The following is a 24,062-nucleotide window of genomic DNA, read 5'->3' on the forward strand; positions in this document are numbered from 1 at the left end:
AGCTCAGAGAACAGGAAGGAAAGAAATATGGAAATGACTGAAATGATTAAAGCTCCACCTCCTTTTTGCTAACTTAAGTCCTTACCCGGTAGCTTTTGAAACCAAGTAATTGTTCAACCAAATGAAATTCCAGTTTATTTCCTCACCCTCATTTTGCTCCTAACCTTTTTGAGGACTATCAGGCTCCAGAAATAAATTGCCATTAAAGAGGTCCATATGATTTACGCGCCATATTCCAAGTCTTCTGAATCATACATCACCAGAGAAGTCATTTTGATTTAAACATTACAAGATCAATATAGATCCAAATGTGAACATGCATTTAGAAAACAGATATAGTGAATTTTTATTTCATGCCGACTCTAATCTTCTCCTCGGCTCTCAAATCTCATTTACATTCAAATGACACGTCCAGGGGCCTCATTTATAAAATGTGCGTACGCACAGATTTGATCTTCGAGTGTGCGTACGCTAAAATCCACAGCAACGTTCATATTTATAAAAACGGTCTTTGACGTGGAAAAGTACTTACCGCCACGTCAGTGTCTGAACAGGCGTACGCACTTTTCCTTGTGGCAAACTCGGAGTACTGCAGCTATTTGAACATCTAAGCTGCAATAATAATAAAAGCGGTGTACTTGCCAGCACTGAATTCATCATAAACAACAAAGATGCAGGGTAAGAGATTAAATGTAGTCAGATTTTTTATTATCGGGAATTTTTGCGAGATTAAACTGACCTTTTACAAATGAACAAAAATCAATTATTGAGAAAGTAAAAAAAAAATTTAAAAATCTGTTTCTGAATTTGTCTCCTTGTCTTACACCCATTCTGTTCTTCTAATAATACTAACCAATAATTTGAGGTCTCCAATGAGGTTTCGCAGGAAATGTCAATTTGTCACGTCCATAGACATTTGTAGGATTGTTTATTTTAAAACAGTTGATTTTAATGAGTCAAAAGATATTATGTATGGATTTTTTTTTGTTATGAATTTTACTTTTTTAGATAGGGCGTACCAGTGTAAGTTTTAAACTTTAACTGCTTAAAGAACCAAATATTCCACAGTGCACCTTTAATAAGTGCTAAAGGAATAGTTCAATCAAAAAAGTAACTTTTTTTCAATAATGTACTCACCTTAGTTTAAAAAATGTATTACTTTTTCCTTATGGGAAAATTTCGCATATCCTGGCCACTCTTTTTAAAATAATGAAAGTGAGTTGTCAAGCAACAAAATGACAACATAATCACAAAAGCAGTCCACAAATAGTCCAAGTCAAATAATGACAGATTTTCATTTTTTGGCGAACTATTCCTTCAAGGCCTTGTTCACACTGCACACAAATCTGATTTGTTTTTCAAATCCAGTCTTCAGGATTGGCTGTCCAAAGTGACATTTTGCAAGGAATGAAATTGGAATCCATTTGTTCAGACAGTATAGTCAATGTCTGGTACAGCTACATCTATTGTGAGATTCATGACGTAGGTGTCATCATGATGCCAAGAGAGTTGTTTCTTTTACAGCTGAAATTAGCAAGTTGTCATTGTGGATGTATATTATGGCTTCTCACCATGGTGCTACATTTATCAGGTTTACATTATCTAATTGTATGAATGCATGCATTATAAAGTATGAATGCATTTAAATACGTTTTTTTTTTTTGTAAATCAGTCTAGTAAAATGAAAAATGCCTGTGTGAACAAGGTTTAATTGTCTCAAATATAACCCTCATACTTATTGCTGGGATCAAGCAGATCCAATTAACATCACCAAAAACACAAACCCCACCTGTAAATATGCTGTGTGCACTGCACATACTTAATATTCAGTTGACTTAATATTGTAGAGCTTCATAAAGCGCCACACAGCTGACAGCATGCTGCCTCCATTTCCTTTAATAAAAAGCATCTGTCCATCAATGAAAGGTATTGGTTGGGACAGTCTGTGTTTATGAAATATTTCTAAGCTTGTTTGTTGTGTGTTCTCATTAATGACATGGACTGAAGTCATGTAAACAAAGTATTGCAAACATGAATAAATACATCTAAGGTTTAGTTCCATTTATTAGGTTACACTGTTATAAATCTGTCATGCAGCTAATATCATATTGCGAGAAATTCTTACAGACTCAATAGACCTTATTCAGTGTGAATGGCATGTTTAATTTGGCACAAATGAAAATGGGATTCAGGAATGGAAGTATATTCAAAACCTGAAACACGAGCTGAACAAATTTGTGTGTAAAAAGCGTTCACGAGTCTCAGTTTTGTCGGAAGATATATTTTGAGTGCTTCGACTAAATTTGTTGGTAAAACCATTCTTACTTCAGTTGTCGGATTTAATGGCCTTTGAACAAACTGTGCTTCCATTCTTCACAGCCTTGTTTTCATCCCCATCAAATGAAGTATGCCGTCTATCCAAACTAAGGTCTATTGTTTCACTCTTTAATCTATTGTTTGCTCCGTTACTCACTTCACATCACAACACGTCTCCAGAAGAGAGTAGAAGAGGCCGTTATGTTTATTCATGTTGACACAGCTATTCATTATCAACACTCCTATGCATGAATAACAGTAGCATTAAGATCAATCGGGCTCATGAATATTCCTCACCATTAAAAGTGTTGTGAAGTCATTTGCCAATGGTGTAATTAATCGGACTGGCAGAAACTTTGACGTGTGCACTTATGATGCATCGTCTGTTTGATATATTTACCTGTCTGTCATGATGAGTAAGATTAATGTCTAATAATGAAATTAATGTTCATTGCTCCATCTTTTTTTAACGCTTTTCTGTCTGAATTCAAATCACGCCTAATGGTAATGATAGCAAAATTGACGCTAATGTACATGCGAAATATGCATATTCGTAAGACTAATGACATGCAAATGAAGCCTTGGTTTGTGTCTCTGTCCCCTATTTGCCTTTTTAAGGTTTTCGAAACTTCAGAGTTTGCGTCTCACCCGCTTTTCTCAGTGGCTCAGGGAGGGCTGGATCTGCAACAAGTGAGTATCATTTATCCATGAAGGATAAAATAGGGAGCTCTGCTTCCCACTCTTTCTTTATTTGCCTCTTTCGCCCCTGCATGGAGATGGGAATTCTGTTCCCCTCTATCATTCCTCCTGCCGCATGTTGCAGCCAGTGTCCTCCACACTTGAGCAAGGGAGCGAGACTATACAGCAATTACTGTTTTTAGACATGAGATTGTTTTTCCACTTGACATTCAGTTCAAGCATGGCTTTACCATCGATCCGCTGTAATTGTATTGATTTTTGTTGAGAACTGAGTTTTGACTTGATTTTGTAAATTTGTGTTAACTTTGCAGGTATGAAATATAGGGTGTCCCCCAAGGCCGTAGCGTTGGCCCTTTTATATTCACATTTTACATTTAACATTTTAAAAGATTTAGCAATAAAGACATTTTTACCCCAAAACACTTACTTTTCTGTTTTCATGTAGCTCACATACAAAATTATGAGCTAAAAAAATAAATAAAATAAAATAAATAAATACAACATATTATAAAATGTATGCATCCATATATTTTGTGAGGAACTGACCAAAATTTAAGTTGATTTTTCATCTTACTTGCTAAGTTTGCAAACAACTTAGCTTTGAAGTGTATAATTTACAGGGCGGGAAAAAAAATATCACTGTTCTTTAACAGTATGAGGTGCTTATCACTGATGTTTCTGTGAGAAACATTTATTCTGGATGTTTTAGTTACAGGATACTCTGCTGCTGTGGGAAGTTCATTTGAGGATACTATGATGGTGTGAATGACTGATAATCTCTCGACTTAATGTTCAGGTCTTCTGGGCAGACTGTTATCAGTGTATATGTGCAAGTTTTACTAGTTAGCAGTTAAACACAGTGGTGAAAGAATGTTTATCATGGCCTGGAGACACAATATTAAGGGTAAGACTTTTAAGTGTGCATAAAAGGAGTATTTCTTAAAAAATAACATTTACCAACCTTTATGTGATTGCAAATCTGTGAGATTTTTATTTTTCTGTGAAACCCAGAAGAGATATTTAACAGAATGTCTAAGCTGATTTTATTTACATAAGCGCACATTTGCACTCAAACGGTGGTTCATTTATGAGACGTGAGAACCAGTGGCATTTGTTGTCACTATCAGACCTGGAATATCATATGTGTCATGCCAGCAAACAAAGAGCTATGGCGGAGGGCTAACATTTTCAGTAAAACAACTAAAATTATGGTCTGTTCCTCATACAAAACTGTTTTATGACTTTAGAAGTTTTATGGACTACATCTTTGTCCTTTTTTGAGATTGACATTCCCTGGTCACTGCCTGCTTTCGTTGTACGGAAAACAACCTCATGAATATTACTGAAATCATCCTGTGTTTTGAGAGTGAATTAATGATGACAATTTTCTTTTTTGGGTGAACTGTTCCTTTAAGTGTCAGCCACCTCTGACTAATGCTGATGTGAAGGCTAAAAAGGGAACCATGTGACCTTCCAATACACACACACTCTACCTCAAGAGCTGTAAGGACGAGGTGTCAAGCCCGAGCACTGACATTCTCTTAAACGAGCAGAGATAAATGCTGTCTGCCAGAAGACAGGGGACTGACATCACCACAGCTCTCGCTAATGAAGGCACCACATATGTGTGTGTGTGCATAAGGATTGCGCTGCGTTAAGTGGCTCAGCCAGGCGATTAATGCTTTTCTACATTATCGTACATTAGCGTTTTGAGCTCAGAGAACAGGAAGGAAAGAAATATGGAAATGACTGAAATGATTAAAGCTCCACCTCCTTTTTGCTAACTTAAGTCCTTACCCGGTAGCTTTTGAAACCAAGTAATTGTTCAACCAAATGAAATTCCAGTTTATTTCCTCACCCTCATTTTGCTCCTAACCTTTTTGAGGACTATCAGGCTCCAGAAATAAATTGCCATTAAAGAGGTCCATATGATTTACGCGCCATATTCCAAGTCTTCTGAATCATACATCACCAGAGAAGTCATTTTGATTTAAACATTACAAGATCAATATAGATCCAAATGTGAACATGCATTTAGAAAACAGATATAGTGAATTTTTATTTCATGCCGACTCTAATCTTCTCCTCGGCTCTCAAATCTCATTTACATTCAAATGACACGTCCAGGGGCCTCATTTATAAAATGTGCGTACGCACAGATTTGATCTTCGAGTGTGCGTACGCTAAAATCCACAGCAACGTTCATATTTATAAAAACGGTCTTTGACGTGGAAAAGTACTTACCGCCACGTCAGTGTCTGAACAGGCGTACGCACTTTTCCTTGTGGCAAACTCGGAGTACTGCAGCTATTTGAACATCTAAGCTGCAATAATAATAAAAGCGGTGTACTTGCCAGCACTGAATTCATCATAAACAACAAAGATGCAGGGTAAGAGATTAAATGTAGTCAGATTTTTTATTATCGGGAATTTTTGCGAGATTAAACTGACCTTTTTAGTAGCCTAATGTTGAGAGTTCTTTACTCGCTTTCTGTACACAGTTTATTCCATGTTGTTGTTTTTTATTATTTTATTTTACCCGAGAAATTGCAAAGTCTTGATTTACTACTAATGCATAAAATAGAAAAAAAATGCATAAACGCATCTCCAACTGATTTGTCTGTGTAGCCTATAAGAATAGGCCTATGTCGTGCAATAACGGTTTTAATATATTCTATTCAATAACATTGTTAACTGTTTTTATTTATCTGCTGCTTTGCTTCTGTGAAAATGAATAGAGACATCAGCCTTAAACTTTGTTTTTGTCATTTACATCAGTTATATTTGTATAAAATGCACTATATATTTTAGTGTCAGTACATTAATGGCACATTTGAGCAGCATTAGTAAACTGTGTAAATATAAAGAAATGCCAAATCACATGCAGGTTTTTTCAGACCGGAGACCATAATAGTGTAATAATTAATTTTATAATGATATGAAACGTCCTATTTTTCTTTCAATAATGTTTTTTTTAAGTTTTGCAAGAATTTCGTGATAAACTTTATTAGTTGTCATAGTAAGTGATTTTAAAAGTAGGATGGCTCACCTTTTATAAGATGATTGAAAATTTTACTTGAATTCGTAGTTTATTCTTACTTTTGGAAACCTAATTGTTTTATAATTACTACTACTACTACTATTATTATTTCTGTTGTTTCTAGAAGTACTAATTTTGATAAGTCAATAGAAAAAATATAACCACACACATTGTTTGTCCACAGAATAATTACACATTGTTAAATAAAAAGCGTCCCCGCACGAACCTCTACCTCCGCCAGCAGGACCTCAATTTCAGACTCAGTAAAGTTGTTTTTTTCTTTGTGCTCGTCATTCTCAAGCATAGAAATTCAAATATTGGCGTGTGCTCTTTCATATGGTAATGATATTAATTAGGGGGCATTTACAAGGCAGAGATCTGACACCAGTCAGCTACGCACAATTTCAAGATCATTTGCGATTTATAAATGTCACATCTGGAAGAAAGGTATACGCACGTGTTTTTGTGCGAACGTTTGTTTTCTCTGAATCATGCTTACGCACTTTTGAGAAATTATCTTAGAACAAATTTAGGACGGAAATACGCAACATTTTATAAATGAGGCCCCATATGCGTTGTCAGGTTTGAACATAAATTGCGGTCTTTGCTCACACAAAGCTGTTGTATTACTTGATATGTCTTGGAATATAGTGCTCGTCTTAGTTTGCGATTGTGTCCATAACCTTCTAGTTTGCAAACCCCTTTTTTGTGCTCCATAGAACCAAGCAAGCTGTATTTTTAACATTTTAAGCACAAATTGAAAAGGGACAGGAGGACAAACAATAAAGATAGCAAAACAAAATGGGAGCCTATCAGAGACATTGAAGGGTAGGGGTGCCAGTCACGTAGCAAACTCTGAGCTCACCTCCGGAGACAAGCTAAATCCGTCCTGACAAAGAAGGGTCATGGTTTTTTCCACCTAAACAATGTTTGCCTTGAGAGCCGTGACCAATCTTTTTTTTTTTTATTAACTTGGCTACCAGAGACACAAACTAGGGTTGCTCCTCAACATGGACTGCCATTTCTGCATCACTGATCTTTTTTTATTTTATTTTCCATTTTATCCTCCCTCGGTTTCTCTCTCTCCATTTCTCTTCCACGTGTTTAAACTTTTAAACAGGCTTATGCAAGAGAACCTCTGGGAACAGCACACAGCGTTCTCTGTAGCTTTTGCGTCTGGCTATTTGGCTTCTCATTCTCTTTGATGAAGAAGCCTTGATTCAGAGATCTTCTAGTTTCACATCTGTCCCCTTTAGAAAGTTGTTGAATTATAAAGGTGGGAGGGTAGTCTAGAGGGGTCAGAGACCCCCTAGTTCTGGCCTGACCAGTTGACAAGTGCCCAAATACCTTCTAAAATCAGGCAACAGAAAAGAGAAGACCAGCAAACAACTCTAGGCTTGTATGTTTATATCTTGTATAGATATATACCAATTACATATCAACATACATTCATAATTTAACAGCTTCAATGTTTAGCGTGTGCGAAAGTTATATACCTCTTTGAGGGTTCAACATTTCTTTCAATAACATTAGGCAGTTTTGATTTAAATGCTGTTAACTGTTTGATGATAGCTTCTACTGCTTGTTTCCTGATCTGAAGTTTCTGTAGAAGATGTGCAATAGTGCCCCTTACCGTAAAACAGTGAAAACATGGATTGCCAGAAAATTCCTTCAATGGTGGTGAAAGAGTTAAATAGTTATGATGAGATTAAAAATAATTATTTAATAATATGTTCTAAGTGTATCTTTCAATTTTAACACTTGTTACTATTTCTCTTTCAGGCTTATACTGTACAAAACCAATACGGCATTCCACACTCAGAGGTAAGAAGCTTTAGAGAGAATTTCTGAAAACCATCTTCCATACTGCATAACTTCCATTAGTTGAGTGTTATTTTTGTGAAGTAAATTAGCTTGTTTTACAATTGTGAATGAACTATACAGTATGGTTCAATTCTCAGCTGTGTCTTCTGATAATAAAACCCTTTCATACAATTGAAATGACATTTCCCTCCCATTTTTCTTTCTCTTTGTTTCTCAGTTGGCCAAGTTGCACCAGTTGTCCATGCAGCACGGTCTTGCCCCCATAGCTCAACCAACGGCCACCCCAGTTCTGTCTGGTATGTTTTGCCAATCCGAGTCTCTTTGAAGAGGAAGATAATGGTTGGGATGGAGGCAGATCACACAAATTATGGGTTAGACAGTGGCATAGACTGTAATCAGCTTGTTGCCACCTTGGTCACACAAGCAGGATTCCCCTTTTAAATTGTTCACTGGAATATGGTGTAGAGGTGATCTGGTTATGTTTTCAAAGGCCAGAAACAGTGTAAATGCAAAAGGTAGGTTATTTGTCCATTTGGTTAACTTTTACTCTACTTCTAATCGGTCTAAACTTCTTATAGAGAGAACTCTAGTGCAAAAACACCTTATATTTACCCAGAAGCACAAGTCTGCTTTAGCAGTGCTAAATCTCCTCGTACGGTGAGCGTGGATGTGACACAATTCCACCTGAGAACTCAAGCTTAAGTACATGGAATCAAACAGACCTCCCAAAGACCCAGAGGCCACCCAAGTTCAAGGTAATACACCTGAGCTCCATGGAGCATACTGCACATGCATATTACAGCTGCAAAAATGGGGCCAAGCTTTACAAGGCTCCACAGTCAGCTCCTGGGGCTTCTCAGAGCCATGACAAATGTCCAGCTAAAGAAAAAGGAGGGACTGTCTTCTTTTCTTGCGCCTTCACCTTTTTTCCCTTGCACAGAACCAGACATCCAATTATACAGCCACCCCAAGATATTCAGCGATGTCTTTCAAGTTGTATGGAGTTTCCCAACATTTGCCAAAGGTTTTGTTGTGTAGGCCCTCTAAAGCCAACAGACTGTTGAATATTACGTAAATAAGCACTTTTGGAGCAAATGTGAGAATCAAAAAGCCCCTTCAAGGAATTGAGTGGTCGAAACAAATGTAATAGTTGCCCCCTGCCGCTAAAACTACAAGAGCACATCCTATCATGATATGGCTGGGGAATTCGATTATGTCTGAGGTAAAAAGCTCATCAGTCAAGGCAATGTTTCAGTCTATTAAATAGGCCCCTGTTGGGTTGGGAGGCACTGCTGGGTCTGGGCCTCCTGCTGAGACAGGAAGTAGATGGAAAGAGAAACAGGCTCGCTCTGTGCCCATCCCTGTTGAAAAATAAAACCCCAGCATATGCTGGTTAGGTATGTTTTGAAGCATGGCTGCTGGTTTGAGCTGGTCCTTAGCTGGTCATGAGCTGGTTTAAGCTGGTCATGTGCTGGTCCTAAGCAACTAGTTCCTGCTCAGAACCAGCACATAACCAGCTTAAACCAGCTCATGGCCAGCACTTGACCAGCTTAAACCAGCTTATGACCAGCTGAGGACCAGCTTGACTGTTTGGAATCATGACCGTAAAATAGGGCATTCTAAGTCCATCTACTGCATTATTTCCTCTCTCAATTGACTATCTGGATATGAGGGTTAAGGGTATCCTGGTTAACCACCCTGACTAAGCTAATGGGGACTTACTTGAGCTGGCTAACCTTGTTCTGAAACAGGTTATACCAGACTAAAGTGGTCAAGCTGTTTTTTTATTTCCAGAATGCAAGGATAAAGAACCTTTATGATTTACACACCATATATCATTTTAAAAACAATTCCAGGTCATCCCTCCCTAAACTCATGCCATTAGTTGAGCTACTGTTGCTATGTTGATCCAGTTAAACAGATTGCGATTTGGTTTGATGCTGCTGATTTGGTACAGTCCTTGCTTTTTAAATAGTCTGAATGAGTTAAACATTGGTTTTGGGCTGTAACTTCATCGTATCAGTGAATTAACCAGAACTGTTTCACTGTTCTTCCTTTAGGTTGTTATTTACAATGAACATACAAAAGAGTAAAGGGAGAAAGAAAATGCGCTGTGCATGATGGGTGAAAATAACACATCCTAAGATTACTCTTATCCACATAAGTTCAGAGGAGCTTCTGTCAAATATAGAAGAACACAAATGCTGAACAAAAAGAAAGGGAAAGAAAGAAGAAAGCAAGCAGTGAATTATACCATCGTTTGTTAACTTGGTACCTATTCCTCTTCCAGCAGGTATCGAGTCCAGTTCCCAGACAGCATCACAAGAACTTCTCATTCCAAATGACGTAAGTGCAAAAATGTATTTTTCCAAGTATCATATTACTCATGCTACTCATTGATATCCTGTACAACAGCACTTTTGCTTTAGTTATAATGCTTAATTATGTTTATGTTGTGTGTAATTATGTTTATGTTGTAAAATCTTTGTTTTAGACTTAAGTTAAGTGCTTTCTGTAGAAAGCCTGTTTTTTTTTAAGAGCACCTCTCATGACACAGTTTGGCCATACAGAAATCCTGAAACTTTTCTTTCAAACACACCGACTTGTGTCTTTATATCTGTCCACCCCCTGCTCTGCTAGAAGAGCTTCACAAGATCCAGTTCAATCCTGTCATGGTGTCTGACATTCTTAGCACTCCTCTGCTGTCAAAACAGAGACGGTAAATAAAGCCAGAGCCTTTTGTCAGAGCTCTAGGTTGTGGTGCAGACCCCGCACCCCGGGGGCCAACGGGACGTTCCCTTCATGCCTTCTGACTGGTGCTCCCTCTCGCCTCCACGTCTCCCTGAGATCACAGGATTAATCGACTGGCCAGTTGTGGATTCTGACCATACTCAATATATACATTCAGCTCCCATTGTTTTGTTATTTTAAGCCCTCATGCCCAACTAGTAATAATCTACAATTAAGGCAGCAATGTTAAATGTTAAAATGGTGCTTTTCACATAAGTTTGTGTATTGTCTGACTTTTCCCATTATCTCACTCTCACACCAGTTAAACAGTTTATATTCTAAAAAGTCATTGTAATGTTCTTTATCAAACTGTTTTTGAAAACAATTGCATGTCCTATGTGAACTACTACTTATTCATTTAGTGTTGTCAGTAAATGTAGTAAGTGATTGTTTCAAAAATTATTCTTAGAATATGCCAAGTGCTCTTATACAGATGAGTGTGAAGCTTACATAGTGCTTACATCAGCATTTTTGATTTCTTGCGCAGCTGTAATGACTGAGTGGATGCATTATCTAGAGTAATTCCGTAAAAGATAATTCATTGACTACCTTGATGCACATGAACAAGAAACCAGCTCTTATCACATTGACACCAGCTTCAAATAAATCTTGACTTCCTGAATGCATTCAGTAGGTGCTAGACCTCATTTCTAAACCTCAACGTACATGGTAAACTTCAAAGAAGCTTCACCAATTTCTCCAATCAAGGGCTAATTTAGCATGATTGTACATTCATATTCCTGCGTAAAGCCATAAACAAGGCAATGGAAAGCATGTATTATTTAAATTCCCTCACAGCGATGCAATTCCAAGGCAAGGCGACATCAAACGCTTGGCAGACTAAGTTGTTTATCATTCGCAATCAGGTTTCGCTCTATAGAGGATTAGTTTCTCCATGGTGAACCATCCCTCTAAATCAGTAGAAACACGTCGCAATTAGATTGGGATCAGATCAGTGCTCTAGAGCGCAGCAGTGGATGCGGAGACTGCCCTGTGAGAGGTGGTATCAACCATCAGCGATACCAGTTTTAGCTGGCAGGAAATGTGTTCATGCTCCCCATACTTTCAAAACTACGACCTAAGAAGTAGATTCACCTAAAATAGATTCACCTCTTCAGCTTGACTAGGGTATACATACCTGTCTCTCGCATCGGACAGATTTGACCCCAAGCATGCACCTTGATTTCAATGGATACAAAGAAATCAATAAAACATAAGTATTTGTTTGGAACTGGTAAATTTGACAGTTGGGGGAGGGTGTGTGTGTGTCAATACTTTGCTTTATTGATATGTTGCTGGAGGATGGATAATTCAAAGAGTTCAAAAAATGTAGGATATCAGTGGGCAAATATGTGGTGCAGTGCAGAGTACATGCTTGAATCCTCTACGTCAGGGTGGCAGTGAGACCTGGCGATCGGCTATAAGCACTTAGCCACAATCAGCTGAGCCATTAATAGTCCCTGGGCACCAGGGAGAGCGGTGTGACGAATCAGGAGCTTTGACGTTCATATGACTCATGAGGAAAGGAATGCTTTGTGTAGCAATTCTTGCTCACATAATCCAACTCACACTCAAGTGAGGGTTGGGGGCTGGGATGCAGGGTGGACAAAATACAAGCTGTCAGTCATTTGAATGACAAACCGTTAACTCATCCCAGTTGGGGTCACTCCACTTTATCATTGTCTGAGCTTGACACCAAGCATTGAGGTCACCCAACCCCCTTGGTCCACTAACTTGTGGACACCTTCCACAGAAGGTACAGTAATCTGGATTCATACAGTAAATTTGGACTGTGTTGGATTGCCTCAAATATATATAAAAAAACTTGATCCTGCCACAGTAGAATGAATTAGTTCACCACCTGCTCTTGGTTTAAACTGACCATCTGGATCTGCAGATGCTTGTTACAGAGAAAATGCCATGCACAGACACAGTCATCTTAGGCCCAGATGAACAAACACAACAAACCAACACCTCAAAGTCAACCATGATGACATGCACACAAAGAGAGATTGTTGTCAAGAGAGAAGTGTTTGTCAAGGAAAGCATTAGATACAGGCATGAGAGTGCAAATACTGTCCCTGAAATCAATAGTCACTTGGGCAGTAGGACCAAGTGTATGCCATGTTTATGCATTTCTGGATTGCAGTTGACCAAGCTCCAGGGAAATTATCCTGATGTGGAATCTGAGTAACACAGTTTTAGTTTTCTTTAAACTGGCTGTGCTCTCATAATGTTTATGTTGCAATATGCACCATGACCATTGGTGCCATATCCTGGTCCCTGAGGACCACTGTCCTGCTGTGTTTAACTCCAACCCAAATTAAACACACTTGAACCAGCTAGTCAAGGTCTTCAGGATTTCTAGAAACCTCCAGGCAGGTGTAAGGAAGTGTATGGACTTTGGCCCTCCAGAGGCTGGATTAGACACCCCTGTCTTAGAGGGGAATAGTGCCAATGATTAGCTGTTTATATATAATATTTATTAAACTGATTGGTCTTTTATTTACCCACAGCTGATTGGTTCAATAATCGGCAGACAGGGTACAAAAATCAACGAGATCCGCCAGGTGTCAGGGGCTCAGATCAAGATCGGCAGTCAACTGGACAGCACTAGTGACCGACACGTCACCATCACAGGCTCCCCAATCAGCATCAACTTGGCCCAGTATCTAATCACATCCTGGTAAGCACTGGAAGTCATTCCATCATAACAGAACTAGGGTGTTTGAACTTGACCACTCCATGTGTTTATGTGGCATAATTAACACCATAATGCTGTAGAGCACCCTGAAGTAGGAGACCCTGACAAAACCGCTGGAATTTGCAATCAGGGGTCTTTCCAGTCCATAGTTTGCTGGCCAAAAGAAGCAGTCTTGAGCAAAAGCACTGCACAACTACAAAGCAAGGAGATGTGGTAGGAAGAAGCCAGGCTGAGGGATTAATTGGCAAAGTTTCAAGCCAGAAGCTTGTTAGAGCTTAAAGGCAGAGTATTTTGGCTGCCTCATAGACAGACTGTAATTTTCTCCCACGAGATCTATGTGGTTGCAATTTGATCAAATGTTGTGTCAGGCAAGAAAGCAGTAAATTCCTGACAGCTCAGTTCCTCAGCGAAGACTTCTCCATCAATGCTGGGGCAAAATTTCATTTGCTAATGTAACAAAATTAATAGTTATGTTCTTTACCCAGGCTTATAAAAATTCTTCTAAATGAGTGAATGAGTGAGAGAATGAGTAAATTAATTCTCCAAATGAGTGGCTTCTTTATTTATTCCCGCATTTCTGTACTGGCTAGAAAATAAATTAAGATTTCTATCAGATGCAGTGTCATGTGCAAAATTATATATTAATTCTTCTAGCATATTATGACTCAGCAGGTTGACAAGAGAGCAATAATTGGGTCCTGAATGAAATATTTATGCTTGTCTCAGGTGTGTTCAACAAGCAGAATGTCAAACTTACTCTGAGAAGCCCCTCATTATTTTCTTTGAAATATGTTACTCAGGCATCCCACATGGAAAAATTACTATGTTGGTTTTGGGAAAGCTTTTGTTGTTTTGTTCCTGTCTTAATATTATTGATTTTAGTGGTTTCCCATCAGTTGAATTCATATCAGTTTGGTTTTGGACACGTGATGGCAACACACGCCGATCCCAGAGCAACCGAAGGCACTCTAGCGTCAGAATACTTCCTTAATGAGTCAGCTCCATCAAGCCATTAAAAATCAAACATGATTATTCATGTCCTGGATGAAGTCTGGAGACGTCACCCCCAATCATTGTCACTCTCGAAGAATACTTCCTCCGAGATAGATGTCTCGTTTCAATGCATTGCATCAGAGCGTTCTGCATATTGAACACACCCCATACTTGATAATGTCCTGAGAAATCAGTTATGCGCCCTCGAAATATACGTTAATGGCAGCGCACCTTTGATTACATGCATTTGTCAACATGGTACTCAGTGCAAATGCATCTTTTTGACGACTTGATAAGAGATAAAGGAAATGCTACTGAAATTGAAATCATTTTGTTTCTTTTCCCAAAGCCCCTACCCAAGCCATCACCCTGAATTAAACAGCTCCTTTCCCATGAGTGCCAAGGTCCCCCCTCAAATAATCTGTTGCAACCACCAGCAAAACACACCTCTCTTATGATTTTTTGTTTCTGATTTTGATTCTTTTTTTATTTCTCTCAATTTTTGTTTAACATGTCTTTTATTTAACCTTCTAACCCTTCTCCATCCGGCTCCCCTCCCTTGTCCCTCCACCCTCCTCTCCTCCACCTCCTTCCTTCCCTCCCTCGTACAGTTTAGAGACCGCCAAATCCACTGCCCAGTCCTCCTCCATGTCGACCCCTGTAGACCTCAACATGAGCTTCACCCAGACTGCTCCCCATGCATCGTCCTCTGCCGCAGCCCTGGCAGCGATGGGCGGCCTGCCCCATGCTCCAATCTTGGGCGCCCCCTATACCCTCCCCCTCTCCAGCCTCCTGGGAATCAAATCCGTCCCCTTCCTGACACTCTCGGCCCCTGCTGCCACCGCCGCTGCTGCCCCCACCCACGGCACCTTGGCCTCCTACACCGCCAAGATCTCCTCCGCCAACGGCATTAAGAAACCAGAGCGACAGAAGTTTTCGCCCTACTGAAGAGGAACTACTGAGTACCTCCTTTGTTTCCGAGAGAGGAATACTTTGAGGGTTCTTCTCTTCTAGCCTGATGTAGCGGTGTAGAAACAGACAGTACCAACTTATTTTCTTTTTGGTTTAGTAGCTTGTCCTGAAATAACTGTAGGAAAATAATGGCATACATTTTAATTATTACTTTTTTTTGGCTGAGGTAGCCGCTAAAGCCATAGACTATTCCTAATCTCCTTTTTTCCCCGAAATCTTTACACACGTTTATTGTCTGCTCTTATTTATTGATAATAACGAAATATTCCCGCAAAAAGTTTATAACGTAGAACAATGTTGACTGATGCTAATCTCTTATGTATCAGCTTTTATACAATGATGTCTGTGAATGCTTCTGTATACAACTTCCTGATTTTTTTTAGAAATCTTTAAATGATGTATTAAAACAAAATATGAAAAAAAGGAAATGTTTTTAAAAATGACAACAGATCTAAACCTTGCTTTTGTGTTACATTTTTATGTTTTGTTCACATTCGTTCTGAAATGTTATTTATTTTATTTATTGTGCGGAGTGTTTCTTCTACAGTCAATGTTTGTTTTCTGTAACGGCTGCAGGTAAAAAATTTTTTTTTCAAATTCCTTCCATAGATCATGGTTGCATATGTCCTGAAAAAGACACACGTCTAAGTAATCACGGACAAAATAGTTAAGTAGTGCGTTTCTTTACTTTCTATGGGAAGTGTATGGTGCCACGGTGAATTCTGGTGTGATTAAATATCCAAATACGAAACAACTAGCAAATTAATTTCAAAACTTTGGCTAGCCATGGCAGTATATGGACAATATAATTTCAGGGGGTTTCTTTCACCATTTCTAATGGCATAAAATGACTACTATGCATGGTGACTGCCCTTGTCGGAAACTAATGCTGCATGTTGACTTGGCCCCTCACACTAGCGAAGATAGCTAACGCGTAGGTCTCTGTCGATGGCGTTAAAAATAGGCAGTGTTGCAGAAGAGCAATATTGGTTTGAAAATACTAAAATATTCACATATAGCAGACCTACACATAAACATGCTTCAAGTGTAGCTACAGTAATCATTATGCTCGATCACAGAGTATATTACATGGACTGACTTTTTGTTTGGTTTTTTTTCTTTTTGTTTTTTTAAAAATAGAAATAATCACTTATTTTTCTAAACCTAGAGTCCTAAAAATGTAATGTGACCACTCACATGATTCATTCACTTGGTAGATGTAGTGTAACCTTGACTCGTGTTTGTCATTTTTTTTCATTAGCGTAATTTTTTGTTTTGTTTAGATCTTCTCAAACGTCTTTCTCACACTCATTTGCATGAATTTAACTTGGCGTCTATGCAAAACATCTCGGGGGCAGTTCAGCGAGGTATCCTATGTCATGCTTCATAGATGGCCCTAAATAAACCACCGTTGGGAAAGGGCTATCGGCAAAGGCGGAACCCAAGTCAAGGACAATGATGCTCTCAAATTTATGAACCATGCTATGTATAATATATATATATACATAAATATATATGTTCTATTATATCCATATTTCCCATTCCAAAGCCTAACACATAACCACTGTTTCACACACTATACGACACAGTGTGACTATGATAAACACTGTCACACTTCACTGCGATAATTCCACGATAGCCGGACATGGTTTGAAAACTGTTCAGATGCTTGAATTATCCGAGGTCTGGTTTTTGGATTCACATAAGGTTTCGTTTGTCAGCCTTGGCATAAATGCAACTCTTGTTTTAGTTTTATTCATCAATGCCATACAAATGAATAAAAACAATACTGTATTAACGTAATCCAGTCTCTTTTGTTCTTTCTCAGCTGCGTGAAATGAAACAACATTAACATTATTAGCTGAGTGTGAATGCTGTGACAATGATTAACAATTCAGTCTTTTTTTCTTTTTTTTTTAAATAGGAAGTTTAGACCTGTAAAAGTGTTTGGACTTAACACCTCAAATAAACAAGCAATTAAAACTTAGCCCTAAGGTACAATGTGTGTTTTATTAAAGCAATAATCTACTCAAGGCCATTATATTGCAGCGATTTTATCATGGGTAAGGGGTGTTGATAAGGTTAGGCATGACACAAAGCCCCTTAACTATGGTAAAATCAGTGTGCTTTATGACCTCCAGTGTGATGTTGCTTGCATAAAATGGCACCAACTGTAATATAAGACAAGCAATATTCATTTTCTTTACTGTAATTTTCTTCAAAATCAAATTTGTGAGTTGAAGCTTGCCAAATTTTTATTCAAAGCAAAATTTCCTGGCATAATTGAATCAGACTTTAGACACAGAGATATGAAACTTATTGCTTATTAATTATTGCTTATAAGTATAAAACTAGCCTATATAAGTTTAAGGTCAACATGAAATAGAAATTCACCCTGTCTATTTTCAAGATGCATCTTATAGATGCTTTTGCATTTGCAATTTTTAATCAAAATGTTATAACTTGATCTTCCAGTGAAACGGCAGACTTCTCTCTGGTGACATATGTTGGACTTCTCCAATTACTTTGCCCACTTAAACTCTGCCACTTTATTAAAATTGACTGCAAGCTCGCATTTACATCCTATTCAGATTGCATTTTCTCCTTTCTGACAATTTATTAAACTTACATCACAATATGTTTATGTATGTCACATTGTCACTTCTGTTACATAGCAACTTCCACAAAAAAAAAAGAAAAAAAAGTAGTAGTTCCAGACTGACTCGATTACATCATCTGGAATGTGTGATGAAATTGTACAGTCACTACTGAACGCTTCTGATGCAACTTCTGTTTTTGAAGAAAGTAAACATTTTTGGCATGTTTAAAGGGACAGTTCACCCAAAAATGCCAATTTTGTCATTATTTTCTTCTGTTAAACACAAGATATTTTGAAGAATGCTGGTAACCAAACAGTTTCTGGTAGCCTTTGACTTCCACAGTATGTTTTCCATATTAAGGAAGTCGATGGCTACCAGCAGATTTTTGGTTTCCAACATTCTTCAAAATATATTTTCAGTGTTCAACAGAACAAAGAACTCTCCCTTTAATAGCCGTTGAAATGCTTCACCAGACCCATGTACCATCACTAATCTCACGCTACATCTGTCATGAAACGTTAATATGCTTACGTTAAAAATCAAATCTTCGAATCCGCTTTTCTCTTGCATTCATTATGCAGTCTTAATACCAACACACAGTCATTAGAAGATTTGCCTGTTCTGTCAACATCGACGTTACATTTTTACAAGGTTAGCATCCTCTCAAAAGCTAATTACAAAGCCATCGTGCAGTGGGATGTTAAAATAAGCAGTCTAAGATAAGACATCCCACTTTTGTTTGAACAAGTCTCTGTTGTGTCACTCAGTGCAGACGGTGTATTTTCATTTCTGAGGAAAAGACCCTTGAGACTAGTACAGCTGAATCTCAATAGCGATAGCCAAAATTCATGTGTATAATAAACAAACTCCGCTATAATATCATGCTGACACATCAGCCGCCCTTTCTATCTTACTAACCTGGGCCGAGAGTGCCGCCCATGGCGCTTTGCCATCACGCCACCAAATGCAACGACGCCAGAGATGAAAGCAGTCTATGAATAAAGCTTACACCTCGCAGCAGCTGCTCAAACACAAACAAATTCTTACAGGCGGGGTTTTCAGTCCCGAACGGGTGGGGGTGTGTGTAATGACAGCCTAAACACAGTCTACATCTCTAACAAAGGAGCTCGCCGATGCCCACACGTGACAATCCGTGACATCTTGCGCAAAAAAACAAAACAAGTTTGGTGTCCTCTATTGATGTGGACTGTCCACGGCCTGAGATGGATACTTTACAAGAGTAATTATGCAACGATAACCTCCTACACCCAGCGAGTGGAATAATAATTGCAATTTTCTAACAATTAAAGACAATCCGGAGACAAAGCAGTTGGAAACGGAAGCTGGTAATTATATGGTGATGGCCATTTGGCTGTGGGGGGAGCTGAACACCAGTGGGCTTGGCATGCGAATAAAAGCACATGCTCTGTGCCATGTGCTTGGGGTAAAAAAACATCAAATTGGAATTGAATTCAGAGGAAAGTGAAATGCATCTCACTCCATTAAACAGAAACTAGAGTGTATTTTTAGCCTATAGCTATTCAGAATTATTTAGGGCCACTGTGACCTTCCCCAGAGGCAATGCGAAAGCCTGTAAAATATTTTAAACGTAATAAGAAAGATGGAGAAAGAGAAAATTGCAAGTTCATCTCTTATTAGCAGGCCAAACAAAACATCCAGTTTCCATCACGAAAAACGTCTTGAGATGATAGATTATTTTCCCTATACAGCTTGGCCTGGATTTGCCCTTGGCAGTGTTGTTATAGTATTAATAATATAGTATTTAGAATTAGGTTTTATTTTTAGGTTTGCAGTTTTCATTTTACTTTTAGCTTGTTTTATTTGAAGTTTTATGTGCTTTTTGTGTGTGTGTGTGTGTGTGTGTGCATCAATATATTTATTTCATTTTTAATTTTAGTAGCTTAAGTATTTCATTTGTTTATTTCAGTTTCAGTATTTTAATTTAGGGTTTTCATCTGATATCTATTTCAGTTTTATTTCAGTTAACTTTGAATTAGTTTTAAGTTAACAACAACTTGTAACAACAGCCCTTCATTATCAAGTTGTAGTATATTAGCAAGTCTGTTCTTAAAAAAGGCACGTCTACCAACTTTTTGGCCTATAATCTTATATTTTAAAAGCGAAGTGTGTAATTTCTGTACCACCAGAATTGAACTGCAAAAAATAATGACCACTCCCCTCATCTTAGATTGGCCAGGCAAACAAGCAGCCCCGCCCATATTGTAATTAATATTCAACGAATCTGACAGTTTAAGTAATGGGCTGCCAAAAACGTAAACTTACTGATGAAAGATGCAAACAAGAAAACTCATCTTATATAAAAGCATGCATATTCAGAATTTTCACAATGTTTTAGGCCTAATTATACAACTTTTATGACAAAAAAAAACTATCAAGTGTAGACAAACACCTTATTGTCAGACGCGATCATTTCTATTGACACCCCTGATAAAATAGCAAAACTGTCACATGGTTCTGTGATTGTAATTTACTTGATGTCCTTCACATTTGAGTGACCTTTTGCCTTCAATACTACACACACACAGCCATTTGTTTGTCCAAGGCCAGGGCAAGAGGCATCATGGGATACACAATTACAAGTCATGCTCCATGAGGACGAGGTCTGGTTTGAGGTTCAATGCAAAATTAAAGGTTTGTATAATAGCCTGTATTTCTCCAAGATCAAAAAAGAAGATCAAAGGCAATGAATGTGGATTATTAATTTATTTTCTGGTGACCTGTTAATGAGTTGAGTGTATTTTTGCAGTGTGCTAATGTGATTAAACAGGTATACGCAGAGCACACAGTTCGAATCTGGAGTAAAGAGGACAGGGGGATTTATATGGCAAACCAATTATTTAATAGGTTTGAAGAATGTTTTCATTTCCAGTGTTTGCAATAATTCTTAGTATGTTTGACAAGTAAACATTTCATAAACACCAAAGCTACTTTTTCATTAAAGATGCTTCTTTCCTGTTTAGATTTCAGCTAAATAAGCTGTCTTTGATATGACCCTTTAGGCAAAACAGAGTATTTTACACAACTTCAAAGTTGGGATGGAAAATACATACATACTACATGCATACATGAATGAAAATAAATTAATATATCTATTTTGTAAATGCATATTATAAGTCTTACTGCAAACAAATCATCCATGTATGTTATTTTTTTCCCTTTTTACCTTTGGATGTTCAATCCAAAATTCATGTTCAATTCCCACATTTAAAAATTCAATCAACAGCCGATTGACAGAACCAAGTCTCCACCCAGTTTTTAAATTAAATTTAATTAAATTTAATTTAATTTAATTTAGTGTAGTTTAGTTGAATTTTTTCTTCTTCAATAATACACTGAACTCACAATACAGGGAAATAATTAATAGAAATTACTGGAAATTGTATTAATTTCTTTTTATTTCTTGTCTTGTAAACTTATTAAAAAATAAAACCACTATGAGTGCATTGCTGTAAATGTGATTTTTAGATGTTTTTACAAACTGTTTTAACTAAAACTAAAAACATAATGTTGTTACTTAAACTTTAACTGAAATAAAATATATATATGTAAAACAAACATACAAATAAAAAATATTATCAGATAGTCACCAAGACAGTGATGTACCAAAGCAACTAAAACAAATGAAAATGAACAAAAAATAATAATAATACTTGTACATACAGTGGTGTAAAAAAGTGTTGGCCCCCTTCCTGATTTCTGATATTTTTTTGCATGTTTGTCACACTTTAATGTTTCAGATCATCAAACAAATTTAAATATTACACAAAGATAATGCAAGTAAATACAAAATGCAGTTTTTAAATGATGATTTCATTTATTAAGGGAAAAAAGCTGTCCAAACCTACGTGGCCCTACGTGAAAAATGTATTGCCCCCTCCTGTTAAATTATGAAAAAACTGCAATTTAACCACATTATTTTAGAAAGCTGAGTTAAATTTCACTAGCCACACCCAGGCCTGATTACTGCCAGACCTGTTGAATCAAGAAATCACTTAAATAGAACCTGTCTGACAAAGTGAAGCATGCTTAAAGAGCAACACATCATGCCGCGATCTAAAGAAATTTAAGAACAGATGAGAATCAAAACAGTTGACGTGTATCAGTCTGGAAAGGATTATAAAGCCATTTCTAAGGCTTTGGGACTCCAGCGAACCATGGTCAGAGCCATTAACCAAAAATTGAGAAAACTTGGAACAATGGTGAACCTTCCCAGGAGTTGCCGGCCAACCAAAATTTATCCAAGAGCACAACGACGACTCATCCAAGAGGTCATAAAAGAACCCAGAAAAACATCTAAAGAACTGCAGGCCTCACTTGCCTCAATTAAGGTCAGTGTTCATGATTCAACAATAAGAAAGAGACTGGGCAAAAACAGCATCCATGGGAGAGTTCCGAGGCAAAAGCCACTGCTGACCAAAAAGAACACAAAGGCTCGTCTCACATTTGCCAAAAAATATCTTGATTATCCCCAAGACTTTTGGGCAAATATTCTGTGGACTGATGAGACAAAAGTTGAACTTTTTGGAAGGTGTGTGTCCCGTTACATCTGGCATAAAACCAACACAGCATTTCATAAAAAGAACATCATACCAACAGTCAAACATGGTGGTTTGCAGGATCTGGACAACTTGCCATAATTGACGGAATCATGAATTCTGCACTCTGTCAGAAAATCCTGAAGGAGAATGTCCGGCCGTCAGTTTGTGACCTCAAGCTCAAGCGCACTTGGGTTATGTAGCAGGACAATGATCCCAAACACACCAGCAAGTCCACTTCTGAATGGCTCAAGAAAAACTAAATTAAGGTTTTGGAGTGGCCAAATCAAAGTCCGGACTTAAATCTGACTAAGATGCTTAAACAGTCCATTCATGCTCGAAAACCCTCCAATGTGGCTGAATTAAAACAATTCTGCAAAGAAGAGTGGGCCAAAATTCCTCCACAGCGATGTGAAAGACTCATTGCCAGTTATCACAAACACTTGATTGCAGTTGTTGCTGCAAAGTGTGGCACAACCAGTTATTAGATTTAGAGGGCAATTACTTTTTCACGTAGGGCCAGGAAGGTTTGGACAGCTTTTTTCCCTTAATAAAATAAATAATCATTTAAAAACTGCATTTTGTATTTACTTGCATTATCTTTGTGTAAAATTAAAATTAGTTTGATGATCTGAATCTTTTAAGTGTGACAAATATGCAAAAAAATTTAAAAACAGGAAGGGGGCCAACACTTTTTCACACCACTGTACATATACATATATATATATATATAAATACAAAATATAAAGACTTCACTGGAGACCTTCAACTATATTCAGCCCCTAATTCTTGTTTCAACAGAAAATACTATACATGTTCAAGTGAATGCAGTTATAACTGATTGTTCCCCCTGCTAACTATTATATGGATGGACACGGCGTCACAAAAGGCGTGTGGGTTGGTTTTTAGTCCCTGTAATTACGCGTCTATGAGAGTGAGTCACGCCGGCAGATCTGAAACTTACACAGCAATCCTACAATCAGCCACAATGAGGGTTTTCAGCACAGACAATCTAATACCAGAGGTCTGCGTGTTAAGTGACTAAACATTCGTTTCGTGAGAGGAGTCGGTCCCTCGCGCTCATTCACGATGGTCCGTTGAGCACACAGCCCATTCATCAAGCCATTCATACACACATCATGTACAAACTGCCTTCCCATTCACTCTATGCAAAACAAACTGTGAAAGCCCCACTGAATGACCTGCTTATCAACTATCTGAACTTATCTGAAGGACTGAAGCTTCCTTTCGGGGGCTGAATGACATTTCTTAATAGTGATCCTCAATCCAATAGCATCAAACTCCTCATCTTGTATCAAAGACCTCTGAAGTTTCCTCCCTCGGCGTCCCAGAGGGCCACGCGTGCCCTGATGGTTCAGGAGGACAATCAGAATACGGGATCAATCGGGCTGAAACAGGAGGTGAAGCACCTGGACCCTTGTCGCCATCTGTTAGCCTGGAGCCGCTCATCTGGAGGGGAAAACAGCAGAGAGCAACTTAAAAAAAAAAACTATATATATATATATATATATATATATATATATATA

At 38.0% G+C, this 24,062-nt stretch overlaps 1 protein-coding gene across 3 annotated transcripts in view; it reads left to right on the top strand.

Moving 5' to 3' along the window:
* The window catches only part of LOC107592828 (poly(rC)-binding protein 4-like), a 97,647-nt gene extending 81,932 nt beyond the window's left edge, over positions 1-15,715 (top strand). For 2 of the 3 annotated variants that reach the window (XM_016282383.1, XM_016282384.1), the window contains exons 10-14: positions 7,838-7,879; positions 8,097-8,175; positions 10,170-10,225; positions 13,186-13,355; positions 14,978-15,715. In XM_016282383.1, the coding sequence (XP_016137869.1) occupies positions 7,838-7,879; positions 8,097-8,175; positions 10,170-10,225; positions 13,186-13,355; positions 14,978-15,314 (684 nt within the window). In that variant the 3' untranslated portion in view covers positions 15,315-15,715. The remainder of the gene's footprint in view (positions 1-7,837; positions 7,880-8,096; positions 8,176-10,169; positions 10,226-13,185; positions 13,356-14,977) is intronic. The other variant, XM_016282385.1, reaches the window with a different exon arrangement.
* The last annotated feature ends 8,347 nt before the right edge of the window (positions 15,716-24,062 follow it).

This window comes from Sinocyclocheilus grahami, unplaced genomic scaffold (assembly GCF_001515645.1).
Source record: "Sinocyclocheilus grahami isolate Dianchi unplaced genomic scaffold, SAMN03320097.WGS_v1.1 scaffold159.1, whole genome shotgun sequence".
Classification (NCBI taxonomy): Eukaryota; Metazoa; Chordata; class Actinopteri; order Cypriniformes; family Cyprinidae; genus Sinocyclocheilus; species Sinocyclocheilus grahami.